This window comes from Salmo salar, chromosome 01 (assembly GCF_965601325.2).
Source record: "Salmo salar chromosome 01, fSalSal1, whole genome shotgun sequence".
Taxonomy (NCBI): Eukaryota; Metazoa; Chordata; class Actinopteri; order Salmoniformes; family Salmonidae; genus Salmo; species Salmo salar.
Genome location: NC_138291.1, coordinates 92,239,355 through 92,260,630, shown reverse-complemented (window position 1 = coordinate 92,260,630; position 21,276 = coordinate 92,239,355). Strand labels below are relative to the sequence as shown.

General features: G+C 48.5%; 1 protein-coding gene across 5 annotated transcripts in view; it reads left to right on the top strand.

Moving 5' to 3' along the window:
* The window catches only part of LOC106610139 (BAH and coiled-coil domain-containing protein 1), a 136,478-nt gene that overhangs the window by 81,159 nt on the left and 34,043 nt on the right, over nucleotides 1-21,276 (top strand). For all 5 annotated transcript variants that reach the window (XM_082978147.1, XM_082978146.1, XM_045724286.2 and 2 more), the window contains exons 5-10: nucleotides 917-3,049; nucleotides 3,272-3,562; nucleotides 3,712-3,858; nucleotides 5,638-5,831; nucleotides 6,949-7,288; nucleotides 10,166-11,554. In XM_082978147.1, the coding sequence (XP_082834273.1) occupies nucleotides 917-3,049; nucleotides 3,272-3,562; nucleotides 3,712-3,858; nucleotides 5,638-5,831; nucleotides 6,949-7,288; nucleotides 10,166-11,554 (4,494 nt within the window). The remainder of the gene's footprint in view (nucleotides 1-916; nucleotides 3,050-3,271; nucleotides 3,563-3,711; nucleotides 3,859-5,637; nucleotides 5,832-6,948; nucleotides 7,289-10,165; nucleotides 11,555-21,276) is intronic.

The following is a 21,276-nucleotide window of genomic DNA, read 5'->3' as shown; positions in this document are numbered from 1 at the left end:
CTTAAATTCTACAACCACCTAAAAGGAAGCGATTCCCAAACCTTCCATAACAAAGCCATCACCTACAGAGAGATGAACCTGGAGAAGAGTCCCCTAAGCAAGCTGGTCACAAACACAAACAGACCCCACAGAGCCCCAGGACAGCAACAGCAACACAATTAGACCCAACCAAATCACCAGAAAACAAAAAGATAATTACTTAGTACATTGGAAAGAATTAACAAAAAAACATAGCATACTAGAATGATCTTTGGCCCTAAACAGAGAGCACACAGTGGCAGAATACCTGAACACTGTGACTGACCCAAACTCAAAGGAAAGCTTTGACTATGTACAGACTCAGTGAGCAAAGTCTTGCTATTGAGAAAGGCCATCGTAGGCAGACATGTTATGTCCACACTGCCCACAAAATTAAATGGAAACTGAGCTGCACTTCCTAAACTCCTGCCAAATGTATGACCATATTAGAGACACATAGTTCCGTCAGATTACACAGATCCACAAAGAATTCGAAAACAAACTCAATTTGGATAAAATTCCATATCTATTGTGCAATCCCAGCAGCAATATGTGTGACATGTTGCCACAAGAAAAGGGCAACCAGTGAAGAACAAACACCACTGTGAATACAAACCTTTACTTATTTTGATTTATTTTCCCTTTTGTACTTTAACATTTGAAATGTCTCTATTATTTTGGAACTTGTGAGTGTAATATGTTCTTTTTACTTCATTTTTGTTTGTCTATTTCACTTGCTTTGGCAATGTAAACATATGTTTCCAATGTCAATAAAGCCCCTTGAATTGAATTGAGAGAGACAGAGATTTTTCCTCTTTTTTAAAAATATTGTTTAATTTTCCAAATATATATTTGTAATGCTTATAAATAATATTTAAACCATGTCATTTATTTTCAGATCATTTCTACTTGCGAAGCCTGCCGTCCCAGCCCCCTCTTCTCTCAACCAATCACAGCCTTCCGCCACTGTCTAGGACTGCCCCCGGACATCCTCTGGGGTCCTGCAGCAGAGAAACAGACTCTGGGGGAGGAGGAGGTGGAGGGGGTCTCCAAAAGAGCTCCAAGGAACTGGGGATGGTGGAAAAGAGTGTGTCGAAAGAGAGATCCAGCAGCAAAGAGAGACACCAGGAGAGCAAAGAGAGACATCATCATCACCACCATCAACATCAGCCTCATCCGTTCTCTCAACCCCACTCCCTCCCCACTCACATGGGTGAGGAGGACCACAGACACAAAACCCCCAACCTGCCCACGGAATACAGGGATGACCCCGCAAACCAGGGCTCCAAACACAACTGTGTTCAACTTAGTAAACTATCCAATGGAGACTCTGTGTCCAAGGACGGGTCCCTGAACAGCTGTGGGAGTGGAGGGGGTAGCAGACCCCAGGGGAGTGGTAGTGGGGGGGTGAGGCGATGCTCCAATGAAGGGGGGGTGAGCGGGGAGATGAGGATAAGCGAAACTCTCCCCTCCTCCTCGTCAGACTGTCTGCGTCGAGCAGCCATGATGGGACCCCACAACCCCAATGCCTTGGCTTCTTACTCCATGCCCCCGCCCCCTCCTCCACCCCTACACATGGGCCCTGCTGTGGGAGGGGGCTGGCTGCACCACCCTCATCACCCCCATCACCCTCACCCTGAGTTCTACTGCCCCCCTGCCCCCGCCCCACTCACCCTCACCCCTCCTAAAGACGGAGTATCCGGGAGGGAGGTAAAAGTCTCTGGCCCAACGTACATCCCCTCAGTCGGGCCTTTAGGGGACATGGGGTCCCCTGACTCCCGTGGTGCTGGAGGAGGAGGAGGAGATAAGGATGGAAAAGGGGCAGAGAACAGCGGAGGAGGAAGAGGAGAATCTAGTGAAAGTCTTCCTTCTCCTCTTCATCCTCATCCTGATCGTCCTCAGTCTAGTAGCTGCCAGAGGAAGCCGTTGTCCCAGACTCAGCAGCCACAGCAGCAGCTGGGCTACTGCAAGGCAGACAAGCCCCCGGGCTGGAACCAGAACCACAACTACAACCAACACCACAGCCAGAACACCCAGCCCAACTCCCAGCCTCAGCCCCATAACCCTAACCGCCAGTCTGGGCCTCGCTCTTGCAGCCTAGAGGCCTCTTCCTCCAGGGGAGACCTGGAGGTCCTAGAGGTCTACCGGGCCTCCCTGCCTCTGGAAGCCCAGAGTGCTCACCCCAGGGCTGGGCACCAAGAGACCAAGACTGGGCCCTACGCCAGCACCCCACCCTTCCGGGACTGTTCACACTCAGGTCCTCCTGATGGAAAGGGGGGGTTGGGGGGGAGTGGAGGTGCCCAGAGAGAGGGACAGAAGGTTGCTAGGATACTGCACCAGCGGCACAGTAGTCATGGAAGCTGGTCGGGTTCTGATGGATCAGGGACTGAGAGGGGGAGAGAGGGGGGGAAGCAGAATCAGAATCAGAAGAGTGAGGGTGTTGTCATGGGGTACGGGGGTCAAACTCCCCCCACGATGCACCCCTGGGGGATACCGAGGGGTCCCCAAGAGGGCGAGAGGAGGATCTCCCCATACACAGAGTCCTACCCAGATAACAAGACTCAAAACCACCACGATCAACAGCACTGTAAGACAGCACCTCATCCATCTCACCCTCACCCCTCCTCCCGCTCCTCCCCCCACCCAGAAGGAGAGAGCAGCGCCATGAAGAACCTGATGAACTACAGTTCCCAGCAGCCTTTGCTGCTCTCCCAGAGGAGTCTCTTCGGGGGGTTGGGCTGCCTGAAGCAGGGGGGCGAGAGGGTCGAGAAGGGGGGTAGATCCAGCACCCCTCAGGACCACCCCAAACAGCCCCTACCCCCCAGGAGAGGGTCCACCAGCGAGGGGGAAAGGATGGACGGAGGGGGGAGAGGTAGAAGGGAGGTGGGGGAGACACACGGGGAGGGGGAGGTACGACAGCCCCCTGTGGGTATAGCTGTGGCAGTCGCCCGGCAGAGAGAGCCCCCCCAACACCCCTCAGACACCCCCCCAGGACACAGCCGACAGGGCAGGGTTCTGCCCAGTGTCAAAGGTGAGAGCTGGATCTATGAATCTGTATGTCTCTGTATTTATATTCACTTCAGTATCTGCATTGTGTTAGAAGTCTGGCATTACTTATGAATTATGGATTACGGATTATGAATTATGAATGATGAATTATGTATTATGAATTATGAATTTTGACATTGCTAGGCTAGCTTAGTTTTAAGGTTGCCATATCTGCTTTCTAAACCCTCTCTCTGTGTGTTGCCAGGTGTGTCTCGGTCTGTCTACCCGCTGGGCCGGGAGGCAGAAGAGAGGAAGAGGATGACTGAGGAGCGGCTGAGCCTTCATCCCCTCGACCGAGAACTCCTCATCAGGGAAAACCAGGAGAGAGGGGAGTTTGCCAGGATCCACCCATCCAGCAGTTGCCATGGTGACCTGACCTCTCACCTTCTGGTGCCTGGCGGGGCCAGCCAATTAGGTGGAGACCCTTCTGCTCACGCCCACCACCATTGGATGCAGCGGACTGGAAGTCCCTCCCTATGGATGGGCCATTCATATGGTGAGCTGAGCATGCAGTTTTCCCACAGACCATGACAAACGTTCGCAATGTTGTGCAACTGTCTTTACAAGTGGATCAGGAAGTGTGGAAATAACATGCAGAAACAAACCCAAAGTTTATGTTCTAATCTTCTGTTTTCTCTCTTTCAGGTCTGAGCCATGCTGCGCTGCACCAGAGTATGGGCCCAGGGTTCGGTCCTGGCCTGCCCAGCCCCCTCCAGCCTGTCCTGCCTCTGTCCCAGGACCCCTCTGGCTCCCTGGTGGTCCTGCCCTCTGAGCCTGCACACCACCACCTGGGTAAGACACACAAACACACATGCAAGCCCTATACGCACACACACACGCACGCACACACACACAAACACATACTCAGCCAGTTAGCCAGCGCTGAAGATGAACCTCCATTAGAATGGCTTGCATAATGCTTTACACTCAGAGAGGAGGCATTAGAATATCTGCTCCCATTAACAGAGCCATGAAAAACAGAGCCACTGACAGAGAGACTTAGTCAACCATTTTACTATGATTAGCTAATGATACTAAAACACAGGGCGAGAGATGGCACTTCTTCTCATGGTTCAGCTACAGACAGAGAGATGCAGTGTGTGAGTGTGTGGGATAAGTGTGTGTTCCTATGTGGTGGAGTTTTGCGGTGTGTGAGGTATGGCATAGTCAGATGATTGTGGCGTGTGTGTGTTGCCGCTCCTTTGCAAACAGGCTGTGAAATGTAATTATCTGCCTGCTCTCTTGCCTCGCTCCTTGGGAGTTCCTACAGAGAGGGGAAGTGCATCCACTGAACCCTTCCCCAGGGAAACTTAAGCCCACTCAGGCTAATCTCACAGAACAAAGGTTCCCAGCAACGGCAGTGGCAGCCACTGAGGGATGTGTGTGTGTCTGATGGGACGTATGGGAATGTGTGTCTTGCCATGCACATAAAGACACAACCATGAGAACTGGAGAGATAGAGAGAGAGAGAGAGGCCACACTCACAGAGAGCAAGAGAGAGAGCAAGAGAGAGAGAGAGCGAGAAAGAGCGAGAGAGAGAGAGAGAGAGAGAGAGAGAGAGAGAGAGAGAGAGAGAGAGAGAGAGAGAGAGAGAGAGAGAGAGAGAGAGAGAGAGAGAGAGAGAGAGAGAGAGAGAGAGAGAGAGAGTTTGCAGCAATTTCTGGAGGCCTGTTTTCACTTTGTCATTGTGGGATGTTGTGTGTATATTGATGAGGAAAAGGATGCATTGGTCCATTTTAGAGTGGGGCTGTAATGTAGCAAAGGGTGGAAAAGGGAAAGGGTTTGAAGACTTTCCAAATGCACTGTATTTGCACATAATATTACATTTGAAATGTCTTTATTCCTTTGGAACTTTTGTGAGTGTAATGTGTACTGTTTTTTTAATTGTTTATTTCACTTTGGTTTATTAACTATTTCACTTGCTTTGGCAATGTAAACATATGTTTCACATGCCAATAAAGCCCCTTAAATTGAAATTGAATTGAGAGAGAGAGTGGATCTAACTGTGTTGTTTCTGTCAGTGTGGCCTCAGCCTTGAGCCTCAGACATCTCTCTCTCGCTCTCTCTCTCTCTCTCTCTCTCTCTCTCTCTCTCTCTCTCTCTCGCTCTGTGTGTGGCCTTCCCCTCTCTCGCTCTCTCTCTCGCTCTGTGTGGCCTCTCCCTCTTGCTCTATCTCTCTCTCTGTGTATGGCCTCTCCCTCTCTCTCCCTATCTCGCTCTCATTCTCTCTCTCATTCTCTCATTCTCTATATCTATCTCTCTCTCTCTTGCTCTCTCTCTCTCGCTCTTTCTCTCTTTCTTTCTCTCTCTCTCTCTCTCACACACACACACACACACACACACACACACACACACACACACACACACACACACACACACACACCACACACACACACACACACACACACACACACACACACACACACACACACTCAGTCCCTTTCTGAAAGCTTTATTGATTTGAAAAGAACAGACTGAAAATAACCACTATCAATGGTCAAATTTTGCAAATTACAACTCTCTTTCTCTCTCTCTCTTGCTCTCTCGCTCTCTCGCTTTTGCTCTCTCTAGATGTGATGGACCAGTCAGCTCTGTGGCCCTCGGTCTATGGAGCCCGAGGCCCGTCCCCCCACATGCAGCATCACGCTGTTTACTCCCGTTCTCCGTTCCTACGACAACAGGAGCTCTATGCCCTGCAGCACCACCACCAACAACAACAACACAGGGCCATGGAGCACATGCACCGACAACACACACTCTCACAGGTAAACACACACTCTCACAGGTAAACACACTCTCACAGGTAAACACACACACACTCTCACAGGTAAACACACACTCTCACAGGTAAACACACTCTCACAGGTAAACACACACACTCTCACAGGTAAACACACTCACACAGGTAAACACACTCTCACAGGTAAACACACACACACTCTCACAGGTAAACACACTCTCATAGGTATACACACACACACACTCTCACAGGTAAACACACACTCTCACAGATAAACACACTCTCACAGGTAAACACACTCTCACAGGTAAACACACACACACTCTCACAGGTAAACACAAACACTCTCACAGGTAAACACACACTGTCATAGGTAAACACACTCTCACAGGTAATCACACACACACTCTCACAGGTAAACACACACACACACTCTCACATGTAAACACACACACACACACACACACACACACACACACACACACACACACACACACACTACTCAAGGGTAACACTCACACACTACCCACAGGAAAACACACACACACACACTACTCAAAGGCAACACATACACTCTAAACACTTGTGTGTAACCTTTAATGGAGTGAATACTCTTAAACCCAGTGACTTTTGCTGCCAGTAACAGTAGCCCAAATGACCTTTCTACACTGCAGTTTCCCCCTTGACCATGACCAACACTCATGATGTTGTGAAACTGTCTGCACACGTGGATCAGGAAGTTAGGAAATAACATGCTGAAACAAACCCAGAGTTCATGCTTTCACCATCTTCAGCATATTCAGTAGCATATTCAACCACAAGAGCCAGGGATGTTTCAACATAGAGAAAGGGGAAAACCAGGTTTTAGATTTTAAAGAGAAAGTGTTTGTCAGGAGATAAAGGATCCTAGCAGACTGCCAATGACCTTTGGCTGTCTGTAAAGGTCTGTACTAGCTTGTGGTGTTTGCCCAAGAACCCCCACTGTGTTCCTAACATGATGGTAAGGGTTTTTAAGGAATATGTTGCTCTTCTCATGGGCTCAAAACAGATCTAACTTCTCTCCCCCCTCTTTTCTCTCTCCCATATCTCCTTTCGTCCATCCCTCTACATTTCTTTCTCTACCTCCCTCCACCTCCCTATAGAGGAAGGCAGAGGAAACCACTATCACCATTGATGACCGTCCTCTCCACGAGACCTCGAGAACCTCCCGTGCTGCTAAGCTCTTCTCCCACACCCCTCCTTCCAAGACTACCCCTCCCTCACAGGGGGTGTGTCCTAGCAGCCACCAATCACCCTGCTGTCACTCCCCTTCCAGGAGACCACACCCCCAGAACCTTCTAAACCCCGCCCCCAGCCCTGCGGCTGCAGCCCCGAGATCCCCAGCTCTAAGCCCCGCCCCCTCACACCTGTCAAAAGTAGTGGAGAGAGGGGAAAGAGGAGAGGGGCAGCCGCCTCAGGATTACCCACAATCCTTTGAGCCAGGTGAGTTTGGATGGATGGACTGATGTCTGAGCTGTATGTTTCCTGGCGCACTCTGACCCTGTCTGTCACAAGTAGCCCACGCACTCTGACCCTGTCACACACAAGTAGCCCACGCACTCTGACCCTGTCACACACAAGTAGCCCACGCACTCTGACCCTGTCACACACAAGTAGCCCACGCACTCTGACCCTGTCACACACAAGTAGCCCACGCACTCTGACTCTCCTGAGCTTTAGTCTCTGGCACTCTCTCTTGAGCTTTAGTCTCTGGCACTCTCTCTTGAGCTTTAGTCTCTGGCACTCTCTCTTGAGCTTTAGTCACTGGCACTCTCTCTTGAGCTTTAGTCTCTGGCACTCTCTCTTGAGCTTTAGTCTCTGGCACTCTCTCTTGAGCTTTAGTCTCTGGCACTTTCTCTTGAGCTTTAGTCTCTGGCACTCTCTCTTGAGCTTTAGTCTCTGGCACTCTCTCTTGAGCTTTAGTCTCTGGCACTCTCTCTTGAGCTTTAGTCTCTGGCACTCTCTCTTGAGCTGTGTCTTTATGTCTGATATAGTATTCATCAACACCCCTAAAATCCAGACACAAGCGGATAGACAGAGTTGATCTTCCCCCTGATTCCATCTGCTCTGTGGAGGAGAGACAAGAAACACTGGAACATTTCATCTGTTCCCAAGGTTATGGGCTGTACCAGCCTCCATTTACTACTGAGATCAAAGAGGAGGGAGAGAAGGAGAGAGAGCGAGAGAGAGGGAAGGAGGAGGGAGAGCGAGAATGTGTGTGAGAGAGAAAGCAAGAGAGGTAGAGGAGTAGCGGGAGAGAGAAACATTTATAGAGAATGGGTGAAAGAAGGATATGGAAAGAAAGGTGGAGACCAGATAGCAGTAGAGGTGTTGAGAGAGGAAAGATAAGAAACCCCTACACCCCAGGAGAGAGAGGATGATGCTGTAGGAAAGATAAGACACCCCTACACCCCAGGAGAGAGAGGATGATGCTGTAGGAAAGATAAGAAACCCCTACACCCCAGGAGAGAGAGGATGATGCTGTAGGAAAGATAAGAAACCCCTACACCCCAGGAGAGAGAGGATGATGCTGTAGGAAAGATAAGAAACCCCTACACCCCAGGAGAGAGAGGATGATGCTGTAGGAAAGATAAGAAACCCCTACACCCCAGGAGAGAGAGGATGATGCTGTAGGAAAGATAAGAAACCCCTACACCCCAGGAGAGAGAGGATGATGCTGTAGGAAAGATAAGAAACCCCTACACCCCAGGAGAGAGAGGATGATGCTGTAGGAAAGATAAGAAACCCCTACACCCCAGGAGAGAGAGGATGATGCTGTAGGAAAGATAAGAAACCCCTACACCCCAGGAGAGAGAGGATGATGCTGTAGGAAAGATAAGAAACCCCTACACCCCAGGAGAGAGAGGATGATGCTGTAGGAAAGATAAGAAACCCCTACACCCCAGGAGAGAGAGGATGATGCTGTAGGAAAGATAAGAAACCCCTACACCCCAGGAGAGAGAGGATGATGCTGTAGGAAAGATAAGAAACCCCTACACCCCAGGAGAGAGAGGATGATGCTGTAGGAAAGATAAGAAACCCCTACACCCCAGGAGAGAGAGGATGATGCTGTAGGAAAGATAAGAAACCCCTACACCCCAGGAGAGAGAGGATGATGCTGTAGGAAAGATAAGAAACCCCTACACCCCAGGAGAGAGAGGATGATGCTGTAGGAAAGATAAGAAACCCCTACACCCCAGGAGAAGTGTGAAGCCTGTTGTTCTTTGATTCTGCAAAGAATGTTTGAAGCAAGGATGGACCCATAGTCTATGTGTCTATGTGTGTCTGTGTGTGAGTGTAGGAAAGATGTCTGTGTGTGTCTTTGTGTCTATGTGTCTGTGTCTATGTGTGTGTTTGTGTCTGTGTGTGTGTGTCTATGTGTGTGTGTGTGTGTGTGTGTGTGTGTGTGTGTGTGTGTGTGTGTGTGTGTGTGTGTCTATGTGTGTGTGAATGTGTCTATGTGTGTGTGAATGTGTCTATGTGTGTGTGTGTCTTTGTGTCTATTTGCCTATGTGTGTCTATGTGTGTCTCTGTGTGTGTGTGTGTGTGTGTGTGTGTGTGTGTGTGTGTGTGTGTGTGTGTGTGTGTGTGTGTGTGTGTGTGTGTGTGTGTGTGTGTGTGTGTGTGTGTGTGTGTGTGTGTGTGTGTGTGTGTGAATGTGTCTATGTGTGTGTGTGTCTTTGTGTCTATTTGCCTATGTGTGTCTATGTGTGTCTGTGTGTGTGTGTGTGTGTGTGTGTGTGTGTGTGTGTGTGTGTGTGTGTGTGTGTGTGTGTGTGTCTATGTGTGTATGTGTGTGTGTGTGTGTGTCTATGTCTCTGGGTGTGTGTGTGTGTCTATGTGGTGTCTGTGTGTCTATGTGTGTGTGTGTGTGTGTGTGTGTGTGTGTGTGTGTGTGTGTGTGTGTGTGTGTGTGTGTGTCTGTGTGTCTATGTGTGTGTCTATGTGTCTGTGTGTCTATATGTGTGCGTGTGTGTCTATGTGTCTGTGTCTGTGTGTGTCTATGTGTCTGTGTGTGTGTGTTTGTGTCTACGTGTGTGTGTACTATATGTGGGAGGTCAGAGACATTTCACACAGACCCTCCTTATCTTGCCAAGGTCCTTGAAAGACAGTAGGCTGAAGGATATGCATTTCTCTGGTGGCGTTGTCAGGGGGTGGAGGGATACCATCAATAACAGAGTTGGGTGGTGACAGGGTTTGCACTGCAATCACAACCAGACAGCAGGGTGTCATCAATAACCCCCCCCCCCCCCCCCCCCCCCACACACACACACACATTTAGTCTTGACTAAAGGAGTTTATATTCTTTCTCTGTCTCAGATCTTCCACCAGGTTACACCTATCCAGAAATCGGCATGCGTTACAAGGCTGGTCCTTCCCTAGAGGAGGCCCGATTTGCTGAACATGCTGATCTGGAGGTGGAGCCAGCTGAACCCTGCCCTAAGCTCCGCCCACACACCACAAGGATTGTGGAGAATGAGGATGCGGAAAAAGAGAAGAAGGAGAACAGCTGCACAGTTGTAGAATCTAGTGGAGTTGTAGAAAGGGAACGAGAAGGAGCAGAGGTGGATGGGCAATCAGTATCTGAGCCCCCACTATTTGGAGTGAAGACCCCTGAAATGGTGCCTTGTCCTGCCCAAGTTTCAAACTCATCCTCAACCCCATCCCCAGACTCAGTTCCAGCTCCAGCCCCAGTCTCTGCTTCTGAGGATGCCCAGAAAGGAGAGGTCTTTGTGGGCAGCCTGGCTCAGCCAGCTGGCTTGAGAGACTCACAACCAGCAGAGAAGAAGAAAGAGGAGGAGAAGGAGGAAAGTTCAGTAGAGTTGAAAGATAACCACATACCAGATTGTACTGTTTCCCTGGAACTAACTATACATGGGGAGAAGGAGGAGAGAGAGAAGTGTAAGGAGGAGAAGGTAGAGAAGGATGAGAGAGAGAAGAGTAAGGAGGAGGAGGTAGAGGAGGAGGAGAGAGAGAAGAGTAAGGAGGAGGAGGTAGAGGAGAAGGAGGAGAGAGAGAAGGGTAAGGAGGTAGAGGAGAAGGAGGAGAGAGAGAAGAGGGAGGAGGTAGAGGAGAATGAGGAGAGAGAGAAGAGTAAGGAGGAGGAGGTAGAGGAGAAGGAGGAGAGAGAGAAGGGTAAGAAGGAGGAGAACGTAGAGGAGAAGGAAGGGGGTAGAAGGAGTCAGAGTGAAGCCTCTGTGGAGTTACTAAGCAGCCCCCAGAATTCTCCAGCCCCAACCCCAACCCCAACCCCAACCCCAACCCCAGCCCCAACCCCAGCCCCAACCCCAACCCCAACCCCAACCCCAGCCCCAACCCAAGCCCCAACCCCAACCCCAACCCCAACCCCAACCCCAACCCCAGCCCCAACCCCAACCCCAACCCCAACCCCAACCCAAGCCCCAACCCAAGCCCCAACCCCAACCCCAGCCCCAACCCAAGCCCCAACCCCAGCCCCAACCCAAGCCCCAACCCCAACTCCAGCACCGTCCTCTACCCTCAGTGATGATCCCTGCATCTGGAGTCTGGAGCTTCTCATCGCTGCGGCGCTGTGTGCCACTCGGGATGACCGCTACCCCGCTATGCTCCCCTCCACCACACCGCTGCCTGCCCCACGCCCACTCCCACACCGAGGCATGGAGATACTGGGAGAGTTGGCTGAGCTGGGGATACTGCAGAGGAACAGGGAGAAGGAGAGAGAGACAGGAGGTGAGTGGAGAGAAAATGTGTGAGAGCACACACATTCACACACACCACACACACTGACTGTGTAACTTCCTTCCTATGTTCTCTGTTCAACTCCAAAGATCAAATGTTTCCCTGGAGGATGAGATGTAGTTGGGGGAGAGGGGGAGATGGGGTGGATTTGTATGGGAAAGGGGGGATGGATGAGGAGAGGGGGAGAGGGGAAATGGATAGATAGGAGAGAAACATACACAATACAAGAATGTTAGTGTCTCATCCCTCCCTCCATCTCTCCCTCTCTCCCTCCCTCCCTCAGTCCATCTCTCCATCCCTCCCTCCATCTCTCCCTCCCTCTCTCCATCTCTCCCTCCCTCCCTCCATCTCTCCCTCCAGGCTCTGGAGTGTTGCTTGACTAATTAGAAGCTCTTGTTAAAACAGTTCTACTTTAAACAATTCATATTTTCCCCTTGTCCCCCTGAGAGAACATGTTTTTATTTACACTTGTGTGTGCGTGTGTATAAACTGTTAAGTTATCCCAGATGAACCACACTGGCTGCGCTTTTCTCCATTTGTCGTTGTTTCTTCTTATCATTTATAAAAGCCATGTAATGGTCTGTAATTCCTTCCTGATGACAGAATTAAGTGCAAATAATTATTAGGTGCGGCACAGCTTTGTGTGTGGCGGGCGGGCGGGCGGATGGTATCGATCTGTGGCGGCCTTCCTCGGGGCGGCTAAACTAGGCCTGTTGATGTCAGTGGTGATGTCATCCAGTCAGGGGTAACCAGAGCCTCTCATTGGCCCAGAGATCTGACAGACGAGACTCCGATGTCCTCTACCAACCAGGACAAGATACATCCTACCTTCCTTCCTTCCTTCCTTCCTTCCTTCCTTCCTTCCTTCCTTCCTTCCTTCCTTCCTTCCTTCCTTCCTTCCTTCCTTCCTTCCTTCCTTCCTTCCTTCCTTCCTTCCTTCCTGTCTCTCTCTCTCTGTCTCTCTCTCTCTCTGTCTCTCTCTCTCTCTGTCTCTCTCTCTCTCTGTCTCTCTGTCTCTGATGGTATTGGTTAATTCATTATTTCATTAACTCTCTCTTTATCCCACTGTTTCTTACTTTCCCTCTCACTCACACTCTTTCTCTCCATCCCTTACTTTCTGTTCCTTCTCCTAGCCCTCCTCTCTTTTAATATATTATGTGTGCCCTGCCTGTTCTATGGTTTGAGCTTACACACAGCTTTGTAATATTGTAAGTGAATAGCCGTTCAGCTCCAGGGGTCCAGCTGTGAGTGGGTCAGTAGTAAAACCAGACACTGCTCCTTATTGGCCTAGCAGACACACCCATTTACTCTCTTTCTCCTCTATCATCCATCTCTCTCGTCTCTTCTGCTCTGTCGACTGGTCTAAATGTCTCTTGCTCACTCACCTTCCCTCCCTCTGCCTTCTCCTTCTTTCTCCTGCTATGCCCTCTCCCCCTATCTCTCCCCCCCCTCTCTTTTCACTTTAAGGGCTTTATTGGCATGGGAAGCATATGTTTACATTGCCAAAGCAAATGAAATAGATAATGAACAAAAGTGAAATAAACATTGATTTTTTTTTACAGTAATCATTACACTCACAAAAGTTCCAAAAGAATAAAGACATTTCCAATGTCATATTATGTGCAAATAGTACAGAAGGGAAAATAAATAAACAAAAATATGGGTTGTATTTACAATCTCTCTCTCTCTCTCTCTCAAATTTGTCTCCATTTTTATAGATTGGTGTGATCAATCCCTGGTTCCAAATATCAGGGAAAATACCTGCAGTGAGGATAATGTTGAAGAGTTTGAGTACAGCCAATTTGAATTTGTGCTCTGTATATTTGATCATTTAATTTAAAATACCATCAGCACCACATTTTTGGGTTGGAGAGTGCATAGTTTTTCCAATAATTCTTCTTCTGTAATTGGGGTATCCACAGGATTATGATAGTCTTTGACTGCTGATTGAAGGATTTGTAATTTTTCTTGTATATCTTTTTGTTCTGGGCTCTTTGTTATATTGCTGTAGAGGTTTGCAAAGTGATTTCTCCACATATCCCCATTTTGGATAGCCAATTCCTCATGATGAGGTTTGTTTAATTTATTCCAATTCTCCGAGAAGTGGTTTGATTCTATGGATTCCTCAATTCCATCCAGCTGATTTCTAATGTGCTGTTCCTTTTTTGTTCTTAGGGTGTGTTTGTATTGCTTCAGTGTTTCCCCATATTGAAGGCGTATATTTTTGTTGTCTGGTTCTCTGTGTTTTTGATTCGATATTTTTCTCAATGACTTTCTTTGATTTTTGCAATCATTATCAAACCATTTTTCATTATCTGTTATTTCTGGTTTGCTCTTATGCTTCTTTAGATTAGCCAAGGAGGCTAATTTGTCAAATATAAAGTTTATGTTCCAAATGGCCAAATTTACACCTTCATTGCTGAAGGAGAATGTTAAGGCTAAAAAGTTGTTCAGGAGAGATTGTATTTTTTGGCTACTAACTGCTTCTTGGTAGATGTCTGTACTGTTTGCACTCCATCTATAGGCCTGTTTAGTACCATGTAATTTATTGGGCCGTGATGCTTCATGGTTGGGTTCCGCTCTTCTCAGATACACTGTGATTTTACTGTGGTCTGAGAGAGGTGTTAGTGGGCTGACTGTGAAGGCTCTGAGAGACTCTGGGTTTAGGTCGGTGAGGAAGTAGTCTACAGAGCTGCTGCCAAGGGATGAGCTGTAGGTGTACCTACCATAGGAGTCCCCTCTCAGCCTACCATTGACTATGTACAGACCCAGTGTTCGACAGAGCTTCACGAGCTGTACTCCATTTTTGTTTTTCACTTTGTCATAGTTGTTTCTGTGGGGGTACGTGGGGAGGGAAAGGTTGTTGCTTCCTGGTAGGTGTTTATCTCCATGACTGTTAATAGTGTCTTGTTCTTCTGCTGTTCTGGCATTCAGGTCTCCACAGACCAGTACGTTGCCTTGGGCCTGAAAGTGACTAATCTCCCCCTCTAGAATGGAGAAACTCTCTTCATTGAAGTAGGGTGACTCTGAGGGGGGAATGTATGTGGCACAGAGGAAGACGTTTTTATCTGTCAAGATAGCCTCCTTGTTGATTTTTAACCAGATAGAGAATTCTCCTGTTTTGATCAATTCGATTGAATGAATTAGTTCAGATTTATACCATATTAACATTCCCCCTGAGTCTCTGCCCTGTCCTGAGTCTCTGCCCTGTCCTGAGTCTCTGCCCTGTCTGATTCCTTTTAATTTAGTGGGTGGTATGATTATCTCCCTCTAACCTAGTGGACAGCCAGTGGAAACATCACCTCTGCACCATGTTTCCTGTAGTACTAGAATATCAACATCAGCAATTTCTTTCAGGAAGTCTGGGTTTCTGCTCTTTAGCCCAAAAGCAGAGGACTTCAAACCTTGTAAATTCAAACATGCAACGTAAAAAGATTTCATAACTGTTTTTTCTTTACCTTCAAAATGACACAAACACTCATAATCCAACAAGAATTATTAGATTTTTCAATTAACGTAAACTCTTATTATGCAAATGTGATGTGTTTATCATTTAGGATAGAATTTGTGTCACGCCACTTGGGTGGATGTAGTGTGAGGATGGTGGAGTTCTTGTGCTCATCTTACCATGACCCTCGGCCTATCACGTGAGCATAGTAGACTCAGCATTTGTTTAATGTCACTCATTTCGTTGGTGGGGGCTGGGCCAGTTGCTCCTCTCACAGCCTGTGCGTAGCTCTGCCTGCTGTGCTGTGGCTCCTCCAAGTGTGGGTCTGCGGTGGGGGGCAGGGGGGTGGGAAGCCTCGTCTGGGTGGCTCTGAAGCTGGGCTGGGGTGGTCTGTGCTGCGCTGGCTGTGGTGGGCATTGAGGTTGGTGGTGCTGTGGTCGTGGCTGGGGGGTCCAGGGTGCTGGTCCGGGGTGTTGTCTCGGTGATCTCGGCGGGGTGGAGATTGCTCTGCTGTTCCTGGGTGGAGAGGTCGGGCTGCGGTTTAAAGCGACGTCCTTGAGAGTCTTGGCAAGGATGGGGACTGTCTCCCTGTACAGGTGAACATGGTCATAGAGACAGTCCAGATGGAGGGTGGGATGGTGGGCCAGGTGTACATTGGGTCGTAAGGCACAGTCCCGGGAGAGGCTGGCGTTTATTCTTTGGATTGTGGCAGGGTGGAAGTCCTTCCTCTGTTGAAGGGTTGACACCACGATTCTTGAGTTGGGGAAGATTGCGGAGGTCTTCTCAATCACTCCCCGTAGTGAAGTCGCCACCCTCTCCTGCTGAGCATGCAGGTTGTTGCTTCCGGTGTGTATGATTATGTGGCTTGGCGACCCAAGATGGGCCTTATCAAGCAGCTCCATGGCACTCTGCATTGTTGGGCACCACACCATTCTCCTTTTGTGTCTAGGGAAAAGTTTCTTCTCCTGAACAAACTTCCCATTTGAGTCCATCAACAGGACGATGTCAGCCAGTGTTTCTTCTGGACTGGATGGGGCAGAGGGGGGGCTGGTGGGGGTGTGGCTGGTCTGTGCCGGTGCCGCTGTCAGTGGGAGGCTGTTCTGTGGGCTGGCGAGGAGGGGTGCAGCAGGCAGGGCTGGGGAAGCCTGGCTGGTTGAGCTGGGCTCCTCTGCTGTGTGAGGGCAGGTCATAGAGTGGTGGTCTAGCTGCTCCTGCAGCCTGTCCTCTGTTCCCTTTCTCTCCTGTAGCCTGTCCTCTGTTCTCTTGCTCTCCTGCAGCCTGTCCTCTGTTCTCTTGCTCTCCTGCAGCCTGTCCTCTGTTCTCTTTCTCTCCTGCAGCCTGTCCCTCTGTCCTCTGTTCTCCTGCAGCCTGTCCCTCTGTTCTCTTTCTCTCCTGCAGCCTGTCCTCTCTTAGTGAGGTCAGGTCGTTATTACGGCTCTGCCTGTCTTTTTGGAGCTCTCTCACCTCCTTTGTTAGATCAGCCAGCTCTCTCTTGAGTCCATCTCGCTCTTGCTGAACCTCTTTCAGCTGTGTTGTAAGGCTGCTGTCCTGCTCTGTCCTCACCTTGGTTAGGAGCTCCTCTAAGGTGTGGTTGTCTGGTTGATGTTTACACCTTGGTTAGGAGCTCCTCTAAGGTCTGGTTGATGTTTACACCTTGGTTAGGATCTCCTCTAAGGTCTGGTTGATGTTAACACCTTGGTTAGGAGCTCCTCTAAGGTCTGGTTGATGTTAACACCTTGGTTAGGAGCTCCTCTAAGGTCTGGTTGATGTTAACACCTTGGTTAGGAGCTCCTCTAAGGTCTGGTTGATGTTTACACCTTGGTTAGGAGCTCCTCTAAGGTCTGGTTGATGTTTACACCTTGGTTAGGAGCTCCTCTAAGGTCTGGTTGATGTTAACACCTTGGTTAGGAGCTCCTCTAAGGTCTGGTTGATGTTAACACCTTGGTTAGGAGCTCCTCTAAGGTCTGGTTGATGTTAACACCTTGGTTAGGAGCTCCTCTAAGGTCTGGTTGATGTTAACACCTTGGTTAGGAGCTCCTCTAAGGTCTGGTTGATGTTAACACCTTGGTTAGGAGCTCCTCTAAGGTCTGGTTGATGTTTACACCTTGGTTAGGAGCTCCTCTAAGGTCTGGTTGATGTTAACACCTTGGTTAGGAGCTCCTCTAAGGTCTGGTTGATGTTAACACCTTGGTTAGGAGCTCCTCTAAGGTCTGGTTGATGTTTACACCTTGGTTAGGAGCTCCTCTAAGGTCTGGTTGATGTTTACACCTTGGTTAGGAGCTCCTCTAAGGTCTGGTTGATGTTAACACCTTGGTCAGGAACTCCTCTAAGGTCTGGTTGATGTTAACACCTTGGTTAGGAGCTCCTCTAAGGTCTGGTTGATATTTACACCTTGGTTAGGAGCTCCTCTAAGGTCTGGTTGATGTTTACACCTTGGTTAGGAGCTCCTCTAAGGTCTGGTTGATGTTTACACCTTGGTTAGGAGCTCCTCTAAGGTCTGGTTGATGTTAACACCTTGGTCAGGAACTCCTCTAAGGTCTGGTTGATATTTACACCTTGGTTAGGAGCTCCTCTAAGGTCTGGTTGATGTTAACACCTTGGTCAGGAGCTCCTCTAAGGTCTGGTTGATGTTTACACCTTGGTTAGGAGCTCCTCTAAGGTCTGGTTGATGTTAACACCTTGGTCAGGAGCTCCTCTAAGGTCTGGTTGATGTTTACACCTTGGTTAGGAGCTCCTCTAAGGTCTGGTTGATGTTAACACCTTGGTCAGGAGCTCCTCTAAGGTCTGGTTGATGTTTACACCTTGGTTAGGAGCTCCTCTAAGGTCTGGTTGATGTTTACACCTTGGTTAGGAGCTCCTCTAAGGTCTGGTTGATGTTTACACCTTGGTTAGGAGCTCCTCTAAGGTCTGGTTGATGTTAACACCTTGGTTAGGAGCTCCTCTAAGGTGTGGTTGATGTTAACACCTTGGTCAGGAACTCCTCTAAGGTGTGGTTGATGTTAACACCTTGGTCAGGAGCTCCTCTAAGGTCTGGTTGATGTTAACACCTTGGTCAGGAACTCCTCTAAGGTCTGGTTGATGTTAACACCTTGGTTAGGAGCTCCTCTAAGGTCTGGTTGATGTTTACACCTTGGTTAGGAGCTCCTCTAAGGTCTGGTTGATGTTAACACCTTGGTTAGGAGCTCCTCTAAGGTGTGGTTGATGTTAACACCTTGGTCAGGAACTCCTCTAAGGTGTGGTTGATGTTAACACCTTGGTTAGGAACTCCTCTAAGGTCTGGTTGATGTTAACACCTTGGTCAGGAGCTCCTCTAAGGTCTGGTTGATGTTAACACCTTGGTCAGGAGCTCCTCTAAGGTCTGGTTGATGTTAACACCTTGGTTAGGAACTCCTCTAAGGTCTGGTTGATGTTAACACCTTGGTTAGGAGCTCCTCTAAGGTCTGGTTGATGTTAACACCTTGGTTAGGAACTCCTCTAAGGTCTGGTTGATGTTAACACCTTGGTCAGGAACTCCTCTAAGGTCTGGTTGATGTTAACACCTTGGTCAGGAGCTCCTCTAAGGTCTGGTTGATATTTACACCTTGGTCAGGAGCTCCTCTAAGGTCTGGTTGATGTTAACACCTTGGTCAGGAGCTCCTCTAAGGTCTGGTTGATGTTAACACCTTGGTCAGGAGCTCCTCTAAGGTGTGGTTGATGTTAACACCTTGGTCAGGAACTCCTCTAAGGTGTGGTTGATGTTAACACCTTGGTTAGGAGCTCCTCTAAGGTCTGGTTGATGTTAACACCTTGGTTAGGAACTCCTCTAAGGTCTGGTTGATGTTAACACCTTGGTCAGGAACTCCTCTAAGGTCTGGTTGATGTTAACACCTTGGTCAGGAGCTCCTCTAAGGTCTGGTTGATATTTACACCTTGGTCAGGAGCTCCTCTAAGGTCTGGTTGATGTTAACACCTTGGTCAGGAGCTCCTCTAAGGTCTGGTTGATGTTAACACCTTGGTCAGGAGCTCCTCTAAGGTGTGGTTGATGTTAACACCTTGGTCAGGAGCTCCTCTAAGGTGTGGTTGATGTTAACACCTTGGTCAGGAACTCCTCTAAGGTGTGGTTGTCTGGTTGCTGTTTGCTCTCCCTCAGCAGGACCACATCTCCCTCCAGTTTGGTGAACTCATCCCTCATGGCAGCCATGGTGGTGAGGAGGGCCTGAGCCTGGTCTGCACTGAGGGGCTCGCTCTCCTCCTGGGGCGTGTCCTCCTCTATGGTGGGAAGAGAGGTGCTGAATGTGCCTTTTTGGGTGGGGATAGTAGGGGTGAGGGTGGTGCTGGTGGAGTTTGTCTTGTGGGAGGGCATATCACTGTTGGTATCCTTCTCTCTCTCCGCTCTCTCCTTAATGGTCTGAAAGTCTGTTTCAAACAGCCTGATGTTACCTTGTACCATGACAGTCCCAGTCTGTTTCATACACCCTAATGTTACCTTGTACCACGACAGTCCCAGTCTGTTTCATACAGCCTAATGTTACCTTGTACCATGACAGTCCCAGTCTGTTTCATACAGCCTAATGTTACCTTGTACCATGACAGTCCCAGTCTGTTTCATACAGCCTAATGTTACCTTGTACCATGACAGTCCCAGTCTGTTTCATACAGCCTAATGTTACCTTGTACCATGACAGTCCCAGTCTGTTTCATACACCCTAATGTTACCTTGTACCATGACAGTCCCAGTCTGTTTCATACACCCTAATGTTACCTTATACCATGACAGTCCCAGTCTGTTTCATACAGCCTAATGTTACCTTGTACCATGACAGTCCCAGTCTGTTTCATACACCCTAATGTTACCTTGTACCACGACAGTCCCAGTCTGTTTCATACAGCCTAATGTTACCTTGTACCATGACAGTCCCAGTCTGTTTCATACACCCTAATGTTACCTTGTACCATGACAGTCCCAGTCTGTTTCATACACCCTAATGTTACCTTGTACCATGACAGTCCCAGTCTGTTTCATACAGCCTAATGTTACCTTGTACCATGACAGTCCCAGTCTGTTTCATACAGCCTAATGTTACCTTGTACCATGACAGTCCCAGTCTGTTTCATACACCCTAATGTTACCTTATACCATGACAGTCCCAGTCTGTTTCATACAGCCTAATGTTACCTTGTACCATGACAGTCCCAGTCTGTTTCATACAGCCTAATGTTACCTTGTACCATGACAGTCCCAGTCTGTTTCATACACCCTAATGTTACCTTGTACCATGACAGTCCCAGTCTGTTTCATACACCCTAATGTTACCTTATACCATGACAGTCCCAGTCTGTTTCATACAGCCTAATGTTACCTTGTACCATGACAGTCCCAGTCTGTTTCATACACCCTAATGTTACCTTGTACCACGACAGTCCCAGTCTGTTTCATACAGCCTAATGTTACCTCGTACCATGACAGTCCCAGTCTGTTTCATACACCCTAATGTTACCTTGTACCATGACAGTCCCAGTCTGTTTCATACACCCTAATGTTACCTTATACCATGACAGTCCCAGTCTCTTGTAGAGGTTGATTGTTATCATGGTGCTAATAGGGTCGTCTGTCTCTTTGATTTTCAGCTTCCGCCCATTACAGATTCCCTCTTTCTTTATGGATGGGTAGTGAGAGCACACTGCTGAGCGCCATGCATTTGGCTGGTCAGTGAGGAAGATGAGATTACTCACCTCACCGTTTTTGTAGAGGTCTGCGAAAAGGGTTTCTGGCCTCCCCTTTAGTAGTTTCTGTTTAAAAGCTTTCCTCGTGTCATTTTTTGCCTCTGGAGGGTAGAGAATGGATTCAGGGCTGAGGGGGAGTGGGGACATGGTGCCTGTGGCTCTGATACTACTGCTGCTGCTGCTCTGTCCTGCTGCCCTGTTGCCATAGCAACTGATTTGTTTGTCTGCTGCTGTTGCTAGCTAGCTCTAATTTAGTTTAAAAAAACAGCAAAAAGAGTGACAAATCTTCACACAAAAAAACAGAAGATATGTTTAAAGTTAGTCCGTGCTCCTTTTTGGTTTACTCACTCAGTTTGGTCATTTGATGTAGTTGTATTAACTCCCCTTGCTAGGTTTGTTCTAGCTCATTTCTTCTGGCTAGCTTGTTAGTCTGCTGGCTAGGTCTTTGTTGTGTAGCTAGCGAGTCAAAACTTCTTAACTTGAGGCGCAAAGTAACTTTTTTTTCTATTCAGACTGAATAGAGTTGTTGTTCATCACTTCTTGTCTGGAATTCTTTTTCGAT